Source organism: Chenopodium quinoa, unplaced genomic scaffold (assembly GCF_001683475.1).
Source record: "Chenopodium quinoa cultivar QQ74 unplaced genomic scaffold, ASM168347v1, whole genome shotgun sequence".
Classification (NCBI taxonomy): Eukaryota; Viridiplantae; Streptophyta; class Magnoliopsida; order Caryophyllales; family Amaranthaceae; genus Chenopodium; species Chenopodium quinoa.
In genome coordinates, this window is record NW_018744593.1 from 61,908 (window position 1) to 82,198 (window position 20,291).

The window sequence follows — 20,291 nt, forward strand, 5'->3', positions numbered from 1 at the left end:
GATTTTGAGACGAATTTAAGTGATCCCACATGACTATGTTTTTTCTTATGGATAAATTTCCAAAGATGGTCAAAGAAGATTATGTGATTGAATAGTGTTAAAGTCTTTATGGTGCAAAAAAAAGAAAAACGGAGGAAGTATTATATATTTAAATAAAGGAAAATTTGTGAAAAACGACCTTTTAAGATAGCGACTTTGTGAAAAAGGACCTTTTAAGACAAAATTTGTGAGAAAGGACCTTATAAATTGTGTGAGGTTGTGAAGAGGGACATTGGTTGGTTTTCCGCCTAGTCAACGCCTGATTCTAGTGTTGATTTTCACGTACCTAGCATATGACACTGAAAAAAGACCCCCAATTACTTTTTTTCCGCACGTTTCCCCTCATGTGCCTAGCATGGGATTGTTTGAAATCGAGGAAAATGTGGGAAAAAAGTATGAAAGGGTCTTTTTAAGTGTCATGAGCTAGGAGCCTGATAGTCAACGACGGAGTCACACGTTGACCAGCCTGAAAACCAACCAAAATCCTTATTCACAACCTCACACAACTTATAAGGTCCGTTCTCACAACTTTTGTCTTAAAATGTCCTTTTTCACAAAGTCGACCTCTTAAAAGGTTCTTCCTCAAAAAAATTCCTTAAGTAAATATTATGCACAAATTTGACTAAAAAAATAATTATTTTCTTCTCTATGTTATTGTATTTACTAAATGGAACATGAAATGCAGGAATGACGGAATATCATTGAAAGATCAAAATGCCTCATATACCTTGTTTGAGGAATGTATGAACTTTTTTTTTTTTAGCACGAGTGTAAAACTGTAAGGTATGTAACCTACAATTACACTGTTGCTCTTCAGCAACTGAACCTTAACAAATGACTGTACAAGTCCAATCGAGAGATGCTAAAATGTTAAAACTGATATATCTAAGTATTCTTTCACTTAGTCCATATATATCTTGTGAAATGTGACTGAGTCAAAAATCAGTTATTCATTGAAAATATTGCAGCCCTGATGCTGAGAATTTTCCATAACTTTTCAAAATTCCTGCAAATTATTAGCCTGATGTACTGTAAAAGATGTTGACAACTCGTTCAAGGGAGGGACAGGGTCGTTTGGCTGCTTGTAAGTTGTAACACATTCGCATATGAGGTGCAGTACTCCGTAATTCTTATTCAATACACTTGTACACTTTCAGAAAATTTCATTATCATTTCAGACCAAAATGTGAATATTTTGAAACTTTCTCAGCTTCTCGATTGGCAGCAGGATCCTAAATATGATGACAGTTTCAACAACATTTGAGAAAAACACCTAATATTAACAACTCGTTCATAATCCCCTAATAAAATCAAATAAGAAGATGGAATGAACTGTCTATCCAACATTGTTCCAAAAAAAAAAAAAAAATATATCTTGTATAAGGAAACCTTCTAAAACCAAGGAAATACAAAAACACCAATATAATAGAAGTGAAGCTCATAATACATAGATCTTCCCCATTATTTGGGAAAAAAAGGGGGAAATCCAATTCGATTTCATCCAGGCCTTACGTTCTTAACAAAACATACATTATTCCCATCAACCCTCGCCTTAGAAAATAAAGTCGCTAGTTCTGTATCGTCTTCATCTCCCCACCGATTCTCAAGGGAAACTTCAGTAAGTGCATGCTTCCAGCAGTAGATAGGGAGAGATTTCCAACAACCACATTTCTTCTTGCCTTCCACTGGTTTCTCGTATGTGAACTGGAAAAAAAAAGACAAGACCATAATTATCCTCTCGTTCAAACCATGCTCCCCAACGTAACCCCAATAGGCCCATTTCCTGTCTTTTTCTTACCAACAAAACATGTTGAATCATTATAAGATTGACAAGCATACAAATTGAATGTCAGGAATGAAAACACAACACAATAGATCGATTTACACATTTGCTTGAATGAGACAAGATTCATCAAATTTATTAGGAAGTATGAGTCTTTGTTACCTGTGCTAGGTGCAAGAGACATACTATTAATGGTAAGGAGGATCCTAACTAGACCTCAACCCTCGTGATTTTTTGAGTCTAATATTTACGGGTCAGCCACTTGGGAGTAGAGGGGGGTAAGGAAATCTCTACCTTCAATTACTCTCACTTTATAAGATTTGAACTCCACATCTATAGGATCTGAGATAAGAATTTTACCGGGCCAAGTGAGCCAACACTTTGTTGGTATATACTCTTTTGCTTTAATAAGATCGAAAATGAATCACTAGGAAAACATCCTCACGGCTACAAAGAATCGTTAGATTGTCTCTCCAACAAGGCTGTATTTTCCAGCGATATAAGCGGGAGATGTTCCACGGTGCAAGATCTACTCGACGATCGTAGTTTTTATGAAGAAAATTTTTATTTGATTCAATATCTTATGTATTTGTTAAAGCCGAATTTCATTTATAGATGTCGTATGACTTTTTATTAATAAAATTTTACTAAAAAAAAAAAAAAAAAAAAAAAAAAAAAAAAGAGATCGAAGAATCTTCTCCATAAAGCCATAAGCCCACAACTTGCCCAAATAATTCTCACCCCCACAAAACAAATGCAAAACAAAAATCCAGGGGTGGGGAGAACAAGAAGCCTAGCAAGTAGCAACAAGAGAAATGACATCATACTTCATACTTTACGTCGACATACGCAAACAAATCCCAGAGAGCACATAGAGAAGGTATGGTGAACCTATAGGTATATATTAATGCCGAAGCTAAATATGTGGTGACTGCTCTATGTTGATGTACAACTAAAAAAAAGTAACTATTTTTGAAAGGAAATAGTTGGCTTTTAAGTTATTAAACTAAAATGTTTGAAATGTCCTGTACAGCCACATCCGAGACCCATAGAGGACTTCCGTCGCGACTCTTAGACTCCATAAAACATAGCTAACAATAAACATGAGTTGAAATAAGCCTTTAACTATAAGTATAATCAGTGAAGATCCTTCTTAAGAGCGTAACAAAGTAAAGAAATGTATGGATGAAGTTTATTACTTTATATCCAGTAAAGGCAGAGAAAACAAGGAGGAGGATAGTTTGGCCCGCAAACAAGGCTCAAGGAGGCTCCATAAACAGAAATATGTGTAGATCAAGCATTTGCCAAGATAGAAATAACTTAAGATGGAGAAACTTGCAGACTGGAAAACAAATGTTATTGATAGATTGAGACTCTAGGCACGGTGCAAGCCAAAGAAGAGCCTGAACAAGTTCGACTTGAGTATACTTTAGTAAGAAATATTCGAGATGCACCACCAATGCTTTGACTCCATGAAGGGGTGGGCGGGATTTCATCCTCACTGATTCAAAGATCATAAATTCCTTGTTTTTCAAATATCATGCCAAATAAAACACCAAAAACAAAAAACCGAATCAGCTAATTAATAGATAGCACTAGGGGTGGTTATTGGGTGTGTCAGTGCGGGTCGGTGCGAGTCATTAGCGGGGCGGGTCGGTTGCGGGTCATGATGAATATTTAGCGGGTCAGGGTCGGGTCAGGGTCAATGTGGGTCAGGGTCTAGGTAAAAGTGAAACGGGCCATTAACTTTCTGCTATTAGATTTCAAGTGCTTTCAGTTGGACAATTCCTTTCAAAAAGAAACACAGTATGAATTGGGGGCAGGGGGGTTTCTATGGTTGATGACATTTGTTAAAACTTCTACAGTACATACTAGCTAACTTACACTGACAACACAAGAGAACACCAGGCATAATCTTCTGCCAAAGCAAAAGATTTCACCCACAATACAACTCACAGAGATCCATGCAAACTACCCAACACAAATGAACCCCATGCCTTTCAAACTAATCAATTTTAAAATAGCATACTCAACAACATAAACAGGAAAAAACATCCAAAGAAATATCACTATAAAGTCCAATATCAATGTTATAAAGTCCATTGTTCATCGTTCAGCTTTTTTTGGTATAATATGATCAAGTTCAAGTGATTAAGTGCAATTTAAGAATATCCGATGTATCAGCAACAAGCATAATAAATTTCAGAAGTTCAGAACCTCAAAGCCGCAATAGGACATAAAAATGTTACATACTAAAGAAAACAAAAGAATTTCAGTCTAACATTTCATGTAATATATTTTAGTTTACATGTCTGACAAATCTTATACTACTGCAGGTTTTCTTTGCACTTGCAATGGCAGCAGTAGGAATATCGCAATCAAGCTCTTTGGCTCTGAGTGCTTCATGAACTCAGAACAACCTCCAGCAACAGCAGCAGCTACAAAGCACCTCCCAGCCACACCAACACAAGCAACTGCAGAACCAAAAGGCCAGCAGCACACAGAAAACAAGACCAGCAGCCCCCAGCAGAAAAAAAAAAAAAAAAAAAAATACAGAAGCCAGACAAAATCTGCTCCCAGCAAGGACAGAAACAGCCAACAGAGCAAATCTACACACTGCCAAGCAAATCTTTACTACTTTAATGTAATGTGACTAAAAAACAGAATTATAAGTAGAGAAATGAACAGGAGAATATTACCTAGTAGAAAGGGTCTGCATCATCATCCTCTTCTTCTTCAATGATTTCATCTTCAAGTTCACTATCAACCTCTACTTGATTGCTTTCACGATGCCAATCTTGCATACATACTAAAGCTTGAATTGTTTTTGACTTTAATGAACTTCGCGATGCCGAAACAATCTTTCCTCCAATACTAAAAGCAGACTTCGAAGCTACAGTACTTACAGGAATAGTCAACAAATCCCGTGCCATCTTAGATACCACAGGATACCTCACAGAACCACTACAACAAAATAAAGCAAGGGTAACAATGAAAAACCATTGCCTATTATAAAAAAAGTGTTGCCTTGCAGCTAAGGCAACGCATATGAGGCGTAGTTTATACCCCCGTTGTCTATTATTTCTAAGGCAACATATTTTTATCCAAAGGTAACAATTTTAAAAGACAAGGTAAAATGTTACCTAAGGCAACAATTTTACAAAGGCAACAATTGAAAACTGTTACAACCTTTAGCAACAATTCAAAATCGTCACCTTCTGTAATAATATACAACAACCTTTCACTTGTTATATTTGCTAGTAATAATACGAAAGTGTTGTCAAATATTATAAAGGCTACACCTTTAAAATTGTTACTTATAAATTGGACGAACTAAAATGAATCCACTATTTTTATTATTTACTAGAGTAGAACGAAAAAGTTGAGCATCAAAATATGTAACAAGCAGTTAACTAGATAATCTCAAACTAGTAAAATTATTAAAATATAATCAAAAGTAATACCAACATGTTTCAACACCAAATCCATCTCAAATTCTCAATACATGTCTTAGAGTGTATTGCAAGCTATTAATTAATAATACTATCCTAACTAGTAAACTGAAGAAAAAAAAAATGAAGTCCAAACGAAGAATAAAATTGGAGAAGCGAGCTAATGCATTTCAAATTAGTTTATGTCGTCACATTCTTCTTCTTTTACTTGTTGTCTTCTTCTTCTAATTCACCCTCCATATATTAATCACACCCTGTAAAAACAAGAAATAAAAGTCGAAAATAAATATTTGTCCAATGCACTAATATAACTTCATAACTAATGACATTATGAAAATTAACAAAAAAAAAAAAAAAAGTATAAAATACTCATTATAAAGGCATGGGAATGGTGATAAGGCGTTGCCATTACCTTTGGATCAGATTAGCTCTTTCTATTGATTTTGAAAATCTGTAAAACATGCATAAAGAAGGGGAAAAAAAAAATGGATGTATGCAAAATCATTTTTCAACATAATATACTTTGTATATGTTTGAACATTCAAATAAAGAAAGCAATGATACTTTAATCTAGCCATAAAGAGGGGGATTGGGGGAAAAAGATTAAGAAGCAACTAACTACCTCTATGCTCATTCATCCCACCCTACTTAAATAAGAGGAGCTTTTTTGGATTTTCTTGGTAGAAGATTTAGCAAAGGATTATATTGATTCTTGTTATATATGTTAGTTATCTTCCCCTTACGCTTGATTTTGAATTATTATCTTATTAGTGTCTATGATATTAATGTATTACAAATTGAGGAGCTTCTTGTCTCTACTTCATAATATATGATGGTGGGTATGCAAGGAAGTCCTAATACATCAATTTTAGACACAAGCAAATGCATAACAATGACAATTTTGTAAATAATGACATTTTGAGATCGAGTACTACTGAAAAGTAATATAGTACTGCTAAACATTATCAATAGTACTACATATGCTTCTAGTAGTATAAAAGACACTCTTAAGATATGCTTGGATTGGGAGTAATATATTAAGAGGGTAATAAAAGTCAAATTTGAAAAAACATAATTAATTAGAAGTTTTATTATAAGAGCTAGGTGTTTACAAATGCCATAAGGTACTTGCTCCATGAGGAAAAGAGAGAAATGGAGGAATTATTACCCTCATAATGATGGTAATATTTACACACCCTTCCCCTAGTGTAACTATTACCCCCAAAATAAGCCTCTTTCTTCACCTCATACCTCACCATCACTATCTCCCCCTTCCCTATTTACTTTCATTTTGCTTAGTTTGACTTTTATTACCCTAGTAATACATTTCCCTCAATTCAAGCATGCCCTTAGTAGTATTTAAAAAGAAATCTCAGTAGTACTATTAGGATTTCCAGTAATATAAAATGTTTTATGCAAAATTACTTGTGTCTGATGGTGATGTACTAGGACTTCCTCGTGAATATACAAACTAAAACATCCCACATATGTTCAGAAAATATAATAAATTAAACCGAAAAAAATAGTGGGAGAAAATTTATATATAAAAACAAATAAAATTACAATCTCTTTTTATCCCATTCATAATGTTTCTAAATCTATTTGCTGATAACTTTCTAAGAATTATTTAATTTTAGCATAATAAAACACCTGCATTGGTAAGTTTTCCAATGTTCTTGACATACCCAAAATATGAAAATTTTCTTCTGGCATGATTGAAACTACCAAGTAATTATAAATTATTTAATCACTATTATGCCAAGACCATATAATATTCCATGAATCTAACCATACTTTTGACCATGCTCAATTTTATTTAATGTAGAAGTAGTTAGATTTCTGGCAGCAACATATATAAGCCAAAGAAAACAAAAATTGAGCCTATAATTCAAGCATAATCTAAATTTAAAGATTTTTTAAATTATATTCAAAGTAAACCAAATTACAGCAATACTTCGATTTCATCAGTCATTAACCAATCCAACATCAACATTAACCAATCATAAAATATAAATTCACTTGAGAAGTAAAGGGGCAATGGTGGCTTACTTGTGGAATTCGGAGATCAACGGTGACTTCGCCGACATCAAACCGAATAAGGAAGCAGTTGTGTAATGTACTACTTTGTAGCCGAGTAAAGAAAAAGTTAAAAATGGGTAACTGATTCTTAGTGGAGGAAAGTGTTGGAGCGAAAGAAATTTTCACTATTTTTGCGCGTTTTGAAGATAAATTCATGATCGAGATCATGGATCTTTGTTTTTATTTTTTGCTTTCTTTTTTATTTTTATTTTTTTGGAAATAAAGGTTTAATTTCTATGTCTTATATTAGCTAGAGTATTTTTTTTATATAACTAGATTAAGCCCCGTGTCGCGCAAAATTTTACAATGAATTATAATATTAATTTAAAATCTATCAAAAAAAAATCCTCATATTTTTGAATGAAATTAAAAAAGTTTGAATCTTAATTTATACTTAGAATTGAGCCCCGGAACTGAATTAGCCCAAAGGGTGAACCAGGTGAAACACCAAAAAAAGTAAAAGATAATAGAATAATATTTCATACCATAAAAGATATGTGAATATGTTATACAATCTGAATTATATGAGATTATGAGTTGGTGAATATTTTTTTTTAAGAAAGTGAATCACAATTATATTAAGTAATGAATATTTTATTAGGAAGTGAATAAAAAAAAATTAAAAGTTTGGAGGAAAAAAAAACAACACCAGAAAGTGACACGTGTCATTCCTAGTGTTTGTTTTAGTATTATGTTATTATTGATTTGTGACAAAATATTAGTTGGAGTGTTAGTCTTCGTAATTTCGTATGACTAGTAAATCCTACAAGGCTACAACTATATATTAGCTGGGCATAAAGCCATAAGGCCCATAAAGGAAAACTCTGTATTATCATTCCTTCATCCTTATTTTTTATTATAAGCCAAAGACTAAAAGTTTCAGAAAATTTTAGTAAAGCATAACCAAGGTACAATATGAAATACTAATTTTTTTATACTCCTTCCATTTGGAATTAAAAGCAATAATGAACATTGCACAATGTGTTGTAATGAATAAAAAAATAATGTTCGAAAAAAGACTAATAAGATCTTACAAAATTAGGATAGCTACATAAGTTCTGATAATTAAATTTAAATAAAGTGAAAAGAATGGACCCTCTATTTGTAACGTACTATATTACGAGTGGTATTGTTAAAAAAAAAAATGAAGCTCACAAATAAGTTTATTCTATTTTGACTAATTCTCTAGAATTTTCACCATTTTAAAATTCAGTTTCCATATATGGCACTTTGAGATCGGATAAGAAATTATGAGATTAGTTATACTTATCTAATCCTTTTTTGAGGAAAATACTTATCTAATCTTAACATAATTATCTTTTCAAAATTAATCTTACCTGAGTATTTGCACCATTAATCCTTTACCCTTATATAGGGCGTGTTCAGCGCTAGCTTTTGAGTAGTTTTTAGGTAGCTTTTAGTGGTTTGACCAAGTTAAACCACTACTTAACAAAAAATATGAGTGTTTGGCAATGTAGTGGTTGGGGTAGCTTTTAGTGGTGGAGTTAGCTTTTATCAAAAGTTAGAAATGCTAGCTTTTGAAATTAGAGGTAGCGGTTGCAAATTTAATATATAGTTTTAATAAAAATATATTGATTTTTATATGTAACAGCTAGTCAACCGCTACTTTGCCAAACACTCATACCTAAATCATCTATCTTCATAGCTAACAGCTTGTTGACAGCTAACAGCTACCTTCACAGCTATATTTTTCCGAACACGCCCATAAACTTATGTGAACTTTAAATAGTAAAAATAAGGTCAATAAAATTAAGTTCTTTTGTAATATTGTTTGACAAAGTTTCATACAAATGTTTGAGTTTTACTAATTGTGAAAGTCAAATTGTATAGATTAAAAAGAAATATATAGAGCATACCATGTAAGTATATATTGTGTAATTATGTTTTGCTCTAGTCCATCCATTCTTTTATGCATTAATCAATCTAACTCTAACTCAACTAGACATTGGTACGATCCAATCATAACTCAACCTGACACTAGTTTGACCTGTCCGAATCAACATGGCTCCATATTGAACCGACTTGTTATTGTCCATTTTTTTTTTACTAAAAACATAATTACTTTGATTCGTGTACCATGTTGTTTCATTAATACTTAAGAACTTATTTTATGAAGGGTGGTGAACAAAACAAATTTTAAATTGTTATGTTAAATAAATTTAAGATATGTTTTTCTTTTTATTTTTACAGAACTTAAGGTTTTTTTTTTTTTTGTTTTTTTTTTTATTCAAGTTCTTATACTAATTGTTTCGGGGTTTTCTGATGTCCTGCGGGAGAGTTACAATTCCGAGACTGGAACCGGACGCCTGTACCTGCAAAATAACGGTGACTCCTGAGAGCTCCGCCTCCAACGGTCAAGTTAGTACCTGATTAAGGAGTAATTAATACGGAAATTAAAGTAATAAGATCTCTCTAGGTGAGAGTGTTTAATGTTGGTAATCTGCGTCGTTAGCGAGATTAGTCGGTTATTAGTATTCCGTAATGTTTCTGTTCTTCTCTTGATTTCTTGATCTCTGGATTCACTGCTTAATTAATGAGGATTAATTGAGTATTTATAACCTTGAGAAGCGTGCCACTCTCTAGGTTTAGGGTAAACCTAGGGCTGACCGGGCCTCTAGACAGGATTGGGCCTTGATGGCCGGTTTTCCCATTTGGTATGGGTGGACACGTGGCGTGCCTCGATTGGTCCGTAGAGGACGTATCTGCGGTTGACACGTGGCAGGCTCCTATTGGCCTTCGTGAAGGACACGTGGCGGAACCTGGTTGGTCCACTTGTCAGACGGTGATTGGTGGATAAAAATCCCCTAATCATTTGCCCCTCACAGGTGGCACGTGACTGGTCACGTGTCGCCTGTGACAGGTGTCGCACGGTGACAGGCGACGGCCTGCTACAGGTGTCACCTTGCAAACGGCCGAGAGATTTTCCCGCCCAAATTTTGAATTTGGAAGCGACCTTTTGCCTTCTCACCTTGCCTATATAAGGAAGTGCTGACTTCGGTCATTTTCACATTTGAGAACTTTGCGAGAACATTCGGACCCCTGAACTTGCTCTGACATTTCGGACCTTTTCTGCCTACCGCCTGTTCTGACAAGCCGACTGCACCGGACTTCCAGAACTTCATCAACCGTCACTCGTTCAGGTAACTCAGTTCTCTTACTCTTAATTTTCTTTTTATTTTTTGAAATGGCACCACGGAAGCACACGACACGACCTAAGTTAGTGATCAGCCGGTCACCGGGGACGGCTGAATCTAGGACTAGGAGTGCCGCCTGCCCTTTTCTGGACCCATCTTTGCCCTTTATACAATGTCCGACTGTATCTGTGTCTATGCAGAACGTGATGGCCAAAACAAAACAGACTGCTATGATATCAAACTCAGACGGCTCTTCCCAAAGGGTGCTCATTAGTGAAACATCTGACCAGGCGCCAGATGTAGAATTGAAACGAGGCGACTGCCAAGCCGACAGTTCTGAGAGAGGGGCCAAGGTGGTCCCTTCCCATCTTTCCGTGGACATGTCTAATTTTCCTCCTGCTCCTTCTAAGGGAGAGGAGGCGGGCCCCTCTGGGAGAGGGGAGGAGTCGTCCTCTTCGGACTCGTCAGAGGACGAGTCCGAGTCCAGCTCTTCTGGCCACAGTTCTTCAGGCTCAGAAGAAAGACATAGCCGCCTACAAGAGGCGAGACTTTCTCATGCAGTTGAGAAGGGGGACAATTGGGCGGAGCCGTCCGCCTCTTACAGAGAGGAAAACGCCCCCTACTACTGCATGGTACCCCGGGGCCGGATCGCAACCATGCAAGACAAAGTGGCGAGCTTTATTGCTAACCACAGAATGGGCCCGGAATTTTTACTGTTCGTGCCGGATCCAGAAGACACCGTCGTCTGGCCGGCTGGTACCAGCTATGATGACGGCTGCTTTGGCTGCTATGTGGCGGCCATCAAAGCTGGACTGCGCTTCCCATTACATCCGGCTGTTCAGCGGATTTTAGATGGGTATGATTTGGGGTTATGGCAGTTAGCCCCCAACTCTTGGGTAAACGTACTCGGCTATGTGGCCGGGTGCGAAATGTACGGGGTGGAGCCAAGCTTTGAGGCTTTCGCCCACATGAACTATCTCAGCCGGACCCCTAAGTCGGGAGGTACCAGCTGGTATCAATTAACAAGCCATAGGGGTTACCTCATGACGAGAGGTAAAGCGAACAAATGGAAGGATTGGCGGAACACCTTCCTTATCATTGAGGGTTCAGACACGGAGCTGAACCAACGGTTTAACAAGTGGAATAGGGATCCGCCTTTTCTCGCAGGCGGCCGCAGCATGCCGCCTGTTCCCCCAAAGGCTAAAAGAGAGATCCTAGACAAAGGACTCTTCAAAGTAGAGACTAGGGTGAACCCTACTTCAGGGGTACGAGAGCAAGTACCCCTAAACTGCGTCCCGAGCTTCAAGTGGCTCTATGACGAGTACTTTTTGGCCGCCTGTGGCCTCAGCAGTCGGTGCTCTAGAGGTAGCCGGCCTGACAAATACTCTGTTTTTTCACGCCTTGTTTACTTGGGATCTTTACTAACTTTGCTGTTTATTTTTTGCAGCTGACGCCATGAGTAAAATAACAGCATCCAAGACTGCGGCGGCCATGTTGCGGGCCTCTCTCATGCAACAGTCTTATGCCGACTCCCCCAACAAGGGGGCACCCTTGGTAGGCTTCGAAAACTCTTCCTCTTTTAGTTGTCTTATGCATATGCTAACTCTTTTTGTTTTCAGTCTAGCACTCCAAGGGCTTCTTCCTCGCAACAGCCGGACCCCAAGGCCCGGAGGACGACTGTTGCAAGCTCTCCTGGGTCTTCCAGGAAAACAGTGGAGGCTGAGAAGCAGCCGGCCACTTCTTCTAAAACCCCGGCGGGGCCGCCTAGAAGTATGGACAATCACTTGTAAAAACTTTCACACTTGCTTCCTTCTTGACTAGGTCTAACTTGCTTTTTTCTTACGCTTGATGCAGCCGGCCCTCAGGGGCTTGACTTGGTTGAGGTAGCCAAGTCCATGGTCAAAGTAGTTCCTCCATCTGAAAGGGAGGCGGTCAGGGGTGCCGGCACCCTTGACCTTGATGGGATTTCAGGGGTCCTTGCTGAGGTATACTTAGCATATTTTTGAGTATTTGAGTTCCAGGACGCCTGTTATCTTTTTTGTTTGGAAACTGACGCCTGTTTTTTTTTTGTACTTAGGCCCTGCTCCGAGTCAACAGCCTTCGCAAGCCGATTGATCGGAAAAACAAAGAGGTAAAGGCCGCAAAAGCTATGGCCGCCTCCAGCTGTGATAAGGCAATGTTTCAAATTGCCCAAAATGAAGTACTGACCATTGATCTTCTTTATTATCAGGCGCAGGCTACCGCCGCTGTTCGGGCTCAGTTAGAGGCGGCCCAAAAGAAGAATGACGAGCTGGAGGCGACCGTCACAAATTTTTAAGGCCGAGCTGAAACCTCTTCGCCAAAAAATGCACTCTTACGAAGCCATGGAGAAATCTTTGGCCAACGTAAAAGAACGCCTGGTGAGCCAAGAGAAGAGTCTTACCCAAGAGCTCTCGGAAAAGGCCGAGCAAGAGAAGAAAGAGCTCGTCCGGGAGATGGTGGAAGACTCCGCTCAAATCCAGTGCATGACCTGGGGCCGACTGTTCCCCAGTGTCGACTTTGCCTCATGGGAAAGAACGTACCGCCAGTGTTCGGAAACATATAATCAACAGATCCTGGCGGCTGCTGAAGAAGAGGCGTTGGAAGGTACGTTGGAGGAGGAAGAGCCGGTTGTGGCGCTTGTGCCACTTGGGGGTAAGGCATCAAAAGAGGGTGCAGCTAAAGCCGAGTCCAGCAAGAAGAGTGCTGACTAGGCGGCAGCTGCTAATACTGAACTGCCCCCTTCTTAAGCTTAAAGTATATTTTTTCCACGGCTTGCGTGCCGTTTGCTTTGTATTTACCCGGCCAGGGGGCCGGGGTTTTGAATATTTTGCTGGTCTTTAATGACCGGCTTATTTTTAATCAAATTTTTGTTTTGATTTAATTTTGTCTAAGTATTCCATATCTAATATCCCATTGTTCACTAGACCGACTGTTGTGTATGGCCGAACGTTGCAGACAGGTACAAATAGTAAGTACGCCGCCTATGCCCCTGGACGACTGGTTGTCTGTTTCCAGGATAGACGATCAGTCGGCCATTTATTCAATCGGTCTGACCAAGTAAATAGTATTACCTAGTCGCCAAGGAATTAAGTAGGATAACAAGCGGCGGGTACCGGTTGTTTCCCTTTATTGCCAATGTTGGCTTTTAACTCGTAATTTGTTAACCTAGCAAGAGTAGTGGTTGAGAGTCCCTGTTTGTTAAAAACAGGCGGACGACTCATACCTTTTAGGCTCCATACTAAGTTTGAGTGACTATTAAGTTAACATAGGAGTTACTTAGTCTTCGTCACAATCTAGATTGAGAAGTAGAGGTACCAGGCGGCGTAGGCCGGCTAGACCCCTTGATTCGCCAATGTTTGTTGGCTATTAACTCAATAGGTACCCCCTGCATTTATCCCAAGTAATACAGGCGGTCATCTGACTCAGATGTCAACTGCTACCACTGGTTTGGTTAGTGATAGAGTTATCCTTGTCTCAAAAACGGCTACGTGGTTGCCCTTGAGGACAGTCGTATAGGTGTCGTGTAATTAGTTTATAGAACAATGTTCCACCCAAAAGGGAGCTGCTCTCTGCGACGAATTTCATCCGGAGGGATGCCGTCGGACGCCTGCTATGATGTTGGGACAGGTCGTATTAGTTTTGTAGATTTGATCAGGTGGCTTGGCGCCTGGTCTGATCATTCGGCCGGTGGCCTTGGTAAGTTCTTGGTGAACGTAGGTGCTAAGTAAAAGAAGGGTAGCCGCCTGTTAGGCACAGGGTCGGCCAGGCCCTAATCTTTTTAGCTAAGTATTGTGAGTAAAATACTCAATGGAGAGTAGCCGACTGTAAAGGTACAGACGGCATTCCCCTCTGAAGATAGAGTGAAAAACTCAATGGAGAGTAGCCGACTGTAAAGGTACAGACGGCATGCCCCTCGTAATACAAAATTGAATAGTAAGTGCAAACTTTATTAAGTAGCTCTTTACTTTACATCTTTCAGAAGAAATATTTTTTAAGGTTATCTACATTCCAAGTTCGAGGCAACGGTTGTCCGTCTGGTGTTTCCAGACGGTAGGTACCGTCCCCGACTTCCTCATAGATTCGGTGGGGTCCTTCCCAGTTGGGAGTTAGTTTGCCAGACTCATTAGCCCTACCAACTGCTTCCATTTTTCTAAGTACAAAGTCCCCTACTTTGAGTGGACGCCTGTGTACTTTTTTGTTGTATGATCTAGTCATTCTCAGGCGATAGATCTCATGGCGCAAAACAGCATTGCCCCTCTTTTCAGGAAGTGAATCTAATGCCAGGCGCATGGCTTCCCAGTTTGCCTCTTCGTCATACAGCATTACTCGAAGAGTCGGCTCGTAGTGTTCTATTGGAAGAACAGCTTCCGCACCATAAGTTAGGAGGAATGGAGTTTCTCCAGTCGCCCCTTTTTCAGTCGTCCTAATGGCCCAGAGAACATGTGGTAGTTCATCCGCCCATAGGCCGCCTGCTCGTTCAATCTTTTTCTTGAGACCGTCTGAGATGATTTTATTAAAGGCTTCTACCTGGCCGTTTGCTTGTGGACGGCCGACAGATGCAAAGTAGTGTGCAATTCCTTGGTCTCCCAACCAGCTTTTGAGAACAGGCGTCTCAAATTGGGGACCATTATCAAAAACCATAGACATGGGAACCCCGAACCGAGTGATGACGTTTTTCCAAATGAATGAAATTACATCTTTCGTCTTGATTCCCTTTACAGCCTCCGCCTCTACCCATTTAGTGAAGTAGTCAACGGCAACAAGTATATACCTTCTGCCGCCTGTAGCAGGCGTATATGGACCCAGAATGTCCATGCCCCACTTAGCAAACGGTAGTGGGCTGTGAATGGTAGTGAGGTCAGTAGCCGGACGGTGAATTAATTTGCCAAACCTTTGGCACTTGTCACATTTTTTCACCATCTCCATTGCATCTGCTTCCAAAGTAGGCCAAAAGTAGCCATGCCGCCTTGCCCTTTGAGCAAGCATCCTACCACCTATATGGGAAGCACAGAAACCAGAGTGAAGATCATCTAGTATCTCTCGTCCCTTTTCAGGAGTAACACACTTTAAGAAGGGTTGAAGGTACCCCCTCTTGTGAAGTTCTCCCTGTATCATTTCAAAACAGGAGGCTCGTTTTTTCAGTGCAGCCGCCTGTTGAGGATCATCCGGCAGTGTACCGTTTGTCAGGTATGCCCTGATTGAATCCATCCAGGTTGAGCTTCTGTCTAGGATTCCAATAGGGTTTTCCTCGATGCTTCTCTTCTCCATTACTTCCCAATAAACAGTTCGAGGAGTATCGGAGGAGGCGGATGATGCTAATTTTGACAGTGCATCTGCCTGGTTGTTTTCTGATCTCGGCACTTGGATCAGATGGAAATCCTCAAGGGAGCCGACTGCTTGTCGGACCGCCTGTAAATACTTGATCATGGCCGGATGGGTTGCTTCGTATTCGCCATTGTATTGACTCACTATCAATTGTGAATCAGAACAGGCGTCTATTTTTCTTGCCCCTGCCGCCTTGCACATGCGGATCCCGGCTAGTAAAGCTTCATATTCTGCCTCATTGTTTGAAGCCTGAAAACTGAAGCGTAGAGCATACTCGAACCTGTCGCCCTCTGGAGATTGACATATGACGCCTGCTCCACAACCATTTGAAGTAGAGCTTCCGTCCACATATACCTTCCAGACTTGGTCTGGAACTTGAGAGTCAGGAGGACGAGTCATCTCTACAATAAAGTCAGCAAAGGCTTGCCCCTTCACTGCTTTTCTAGGCTCGAAAGTAACTTCGAGGCTCTGTATTTCTATGGCCCATTTGATCATTCGTCCTGACGACTCCATGATGGTAAGGGGCCGCTTGATTGGTTGGTCGGTATACACGACGACTGCATGTGCCAAAAAGTAGGGCTTCAATTTTTTAACAGCCATGAAGAGTGCAAGACCAAATTTCTCCACTAGGGGATACCTCAACTCGGCATTTTTCAGTACGTGACTGACAAAGTAGACCGGGAGCTGACAGCCGTCCCTTTCAGCAAGGAGCACAGCGCTTAACGCATGATCAGAGACAGCAAGGTACATGTAGAGATCCTCTTTGGGAAAAGGGCTGACCAGCCTCGGCAAGGAATGCAAGTGAACTTTTAATTTCTGGAAGGCGGCCTCAGCATCCGGCCCCCATTCAAACCTTGCCTTTTTCTTAATTGCCTGGAAAAAGTATAGGCATTTGTCGCCTGATCGGCTTAGGAATCTCCCCAAGGCCGCCAGACAACCTGTTAACTTCTGAACCTCTCGGATGGTACGAGGCGACTGCATGTCAATGACCGCCTGTACCTTCTCAAGGTTCGCCTCTATTCCTCTCTGATTGATAAGGAATCCGAGAAATTTCCCAAACTCAACTCCAAATACACATTTCTTGGGATTGAGCATGACATGGTGCCGCCTGAGTGTGGCGAAAGTTTCTCGGAGGTCCGTCAAATGATCTTTCTGAAGTTTAGTCTTGACAATCATATCATCAATATATGCCTCGACGTTTCTCCCAATCTGATCAAAGAACACTGTGTTTATCATTCGTTGGAAGGTAGCCGGGGCATTCTTAAGACCAAACGGCATGACCGTGTAACAGTATAATCCCTGATCTGTGACAAAGGCCGTCTTCTCTTGATCTTTCTTCCATAAAGGAATTTGATGGAAACCAGAATAGGCGTCCATAAAACTCATCAAGGCATGGCCGGCTGTTGAGTCGACTAGGTTATCAATTTTAGGCAGAGGGTAACTGTCTTTGGGGCATGCCTTGTTTAAGTCTGTGTAGTCTACACACATTCGCCAGGTGCCATTCGGCTTTTTAACAAGCACCACATTTGCAACCCAGTCTGGGAAGTAACATTGCCGAATGAACCCTGCATCAAGTAATTTTTTAACTTCGGCGGCTGCCGCCTGACTTCTTTCTTCGCCATGGTTCCGCTTCTTTTGCCGCACCGGCTTCTTTTTCGGATCCACAGCGAGTTTATGTACTGCCAGATCAGGACTAATGCCTGGCATTTCATGGACTTCAAATGCAAAGATGTCCTTGTATTCTTTCAATAGGTTGTGAAAGTCGTCACCAAGGTTTCTCAGAGCAGTCGTCCCAACTTTGACTGTTCGGTCAGGACGGGAGTCGTCTAAGATCAGGTCCGCATGCTCACCAGCCGGCTGAGGGCGGAACTCATCCGGCCGCTCCTCTGCCAATGATTGCTATTTTCTTGCTTTTCTTGCGGACTCTGTCTGGGACGCCTTTCTCTTTTTGTCGCCTGTTTCTTGAACAGGCGCACTCTCCTTGACATTGTCAAGGTCTGTTTTTTCTCCACTTGACCCAGTGGCCATAACAGTGGGCTTGACATCCGAGAGATATCACTCTCGGGCCATCCTCTGATCTCCCCTTAGGGAGCCGACTGTTCCATTATCCCTCTCAAACTTAAGCAGCATAAGAGACGGGATTATAACAGCCTTGGAATTATTCAGGGTTGGTCGACCCAGAATCATGTTGTAGGCCGAGAGTTCCTCTACTACTAGGAACCGGACTACCATGTGTCGTCCTTCCCCTTTTTCGCCCAGGCGAATGGATAAATCTACTCGTCCCAGTGGGTGGACGACTCCTCCTCCAAACCCTATTAAAGGGTGGGAGGCCGGATGTATGCAGTCCGTCTGATATTTCAGTTTTGACAGACATTTGCTGCTGATGAGATCTGAGGAGCTCCCGGTATCTATGAGGATTCGGCCAACTCTCTGGTTGGCCACTTTACATTCAATAACGAGAGGGTCGTCATGCGGCCCCCTTACCCCTCCTAGATCCTCTTCAGTGATGACAATCTCAGGAAATGTATATTTGGACGGTCGTTCTTGGTGAACGGAATTTACATCTAACCGCCTTATATTATCTTTGTTGCCCCTAATAGTGGGGCCGCCTCCTGAGAAGCCGCCTGCAATGGTGTAGACGACTGCATCATCTGTATCAGAACTGTCGGCCTGTTGATTCTTTTTGGCCGACTGCTTTTTTGAGGAAGTGTTCCCCGTAGATTTCTTGACATAAGTGTCAAGATCACCTTGCTCAGCCAAGCGGTCTAGGTACCGCATGAGACTGATACAGTCATTGGTGTGATGACCAACGTCATCATGATAAGCACAGATTTTGTCTTGGTTCCGGTTGTTTGCAGAACCCTTCATGGGGACCGGCTTCTCAATTGAGAACCGTCCCTTTATTTCTTTTAGGATAAACTGGTTATCCTTGTTAAACACATACTTTGGGGAGTATGGTTTGAATTCTTTTTTCTTTTTCTGGGCCGGCTGTTTAGAGGAATCAACCGCCCAGACCTCTTTTCTTTTCTCATCTTTGTTAGACGACTGTTTCTGTCGTCCGTCTCTTTTGTCGAACCTTTTCCCGTCCGACTGTTTTATCGTACGCAGATCAGTCGCCTGTATATAGGCTTCTGCTTCAATCAAGGCCTCTTGAAGAGTCGCCACCCTTTTTCGAACTAAATCAAATTTGAAGGTAGACCCGTCTTTGAGACCTCTAAAAAAGTCAGTATAAGCTACCTCATCCGGTAACCCTTGAATCTGTATTCTCATCAGGTTGAACCGCCTGATGTAAGAACGAAGCCCCTCCTTCTCGCCCTGCTGAATTGTTCCCAAATCAAGGGTCGTTTTCTTCGCAGGGATGTTCATGGCGAAGTTGGAGGCAAATAAGTAAGCAAGCGTCCTGAAGCTGTTTACACAATCAGTCGGCAGGTTGCCGAACCATTGCTGTGCGATTCCCTTGAGAGTCGCTGGGAAACACTTGCACCAAGTGGGATCATCCAACCCTTGAAGGTACATCAGGTTGGTGAATGCCATCAGATGGTCTTCTGGATTAGTAGTGCCGTCATAGGCGCCTACTAGTACATTTTTTACTTTGGCCGGCTGAGCGGCTTCAGTGATTTCCTTGGAGAAGGCCGACGGCTGTTCACCAAGTCTAAGCAGCCGTAGCTGCCAGTCCATAGGTTGGACGTTTTTTGCTGCAGGTCCACCAAATGGAGGTGGCTGCATAAAATACTGTTGTTGCGGCACAAATGGTAAGTTTGGTACCGCTTGGGCACTATGAAAGCCGGACTGACGGGAGGTGCCGCCTGACTGACTCTCATGGTACGACTGAGTATGCCTCATCGAGGCATTTCGCAAACTGTCTTGAAAATTTGAAGTAGAAGCCGACTCTGACAATCGGTCACTCTTCTTCTGCTCTAGCAGTAGCCGAGCATCTGTGAACGTTTGCTTTGACCCGTCCGCCTGAATATGACGAACCGGTTTCCTATTTCCCGTAGGGTAACGGAGTTTTGTGAAATCAAGAGCAGGTGGCTCCCGCTTCTTGGATTTAGGATGAGGAGTCGCCTCTCGCCCTTGAACTGGCTTCCTCTTCAGTGAAGTGGAAGGTTTTTTGCCGACTGCTCTTTGACTGAAGCAGGCGGCTTTTTGTTGATCAACTCTTGAATCTCTCCCTTGAAGTCCCTCATGAAGGTCATGAGTTCGTTCCTTGTGATGGGAGCAGACCCATCAGTCGGCTGTTGCCGAGCAGGCGGTGCGCCTGCTGGCTCGCTTCCTGTTTGAAGATGCTCCCGTTCCCTCCTTTCGGTATGACGGGTACGTCGGGCCCTTAGGGTCCCGTCTGGAGCTGTATGAGTTTCCACTTCAAATTCACTTTCGGTATCATGGTCCGACTGAACTTGAGGGTCGTCTAGGGGACGCCTCTCTTCAGGAGTCGGT

The 20,291-nt window shown here is 41.1% G+C and overlaps 1 protein-coding gene across 1 annotated transcript in view; it reads right to left on the minus strand.

Annotated features, from left to right (window-relative positions):
- Nucleotides 1–1,048: 1,048 nt before the first annotated feature.
- Nucleotides 1,049–20,291, minus strand: part of LOC110699561 — a 48,782-nt gene continuing 29,539 nt past the window's right edge. The window contains exon 4 of the mRNA XM_021877057.1: nt 1,049–1,743. Coding sequence (XP_021732749.1) covers nt 1,537–1,743 — 207 coding nt within the window. The 3' untranslated portion in view covers nt 1,049–1,536. The remainder of the gene's footprint in view (nt 1,744–20,291) is intronic.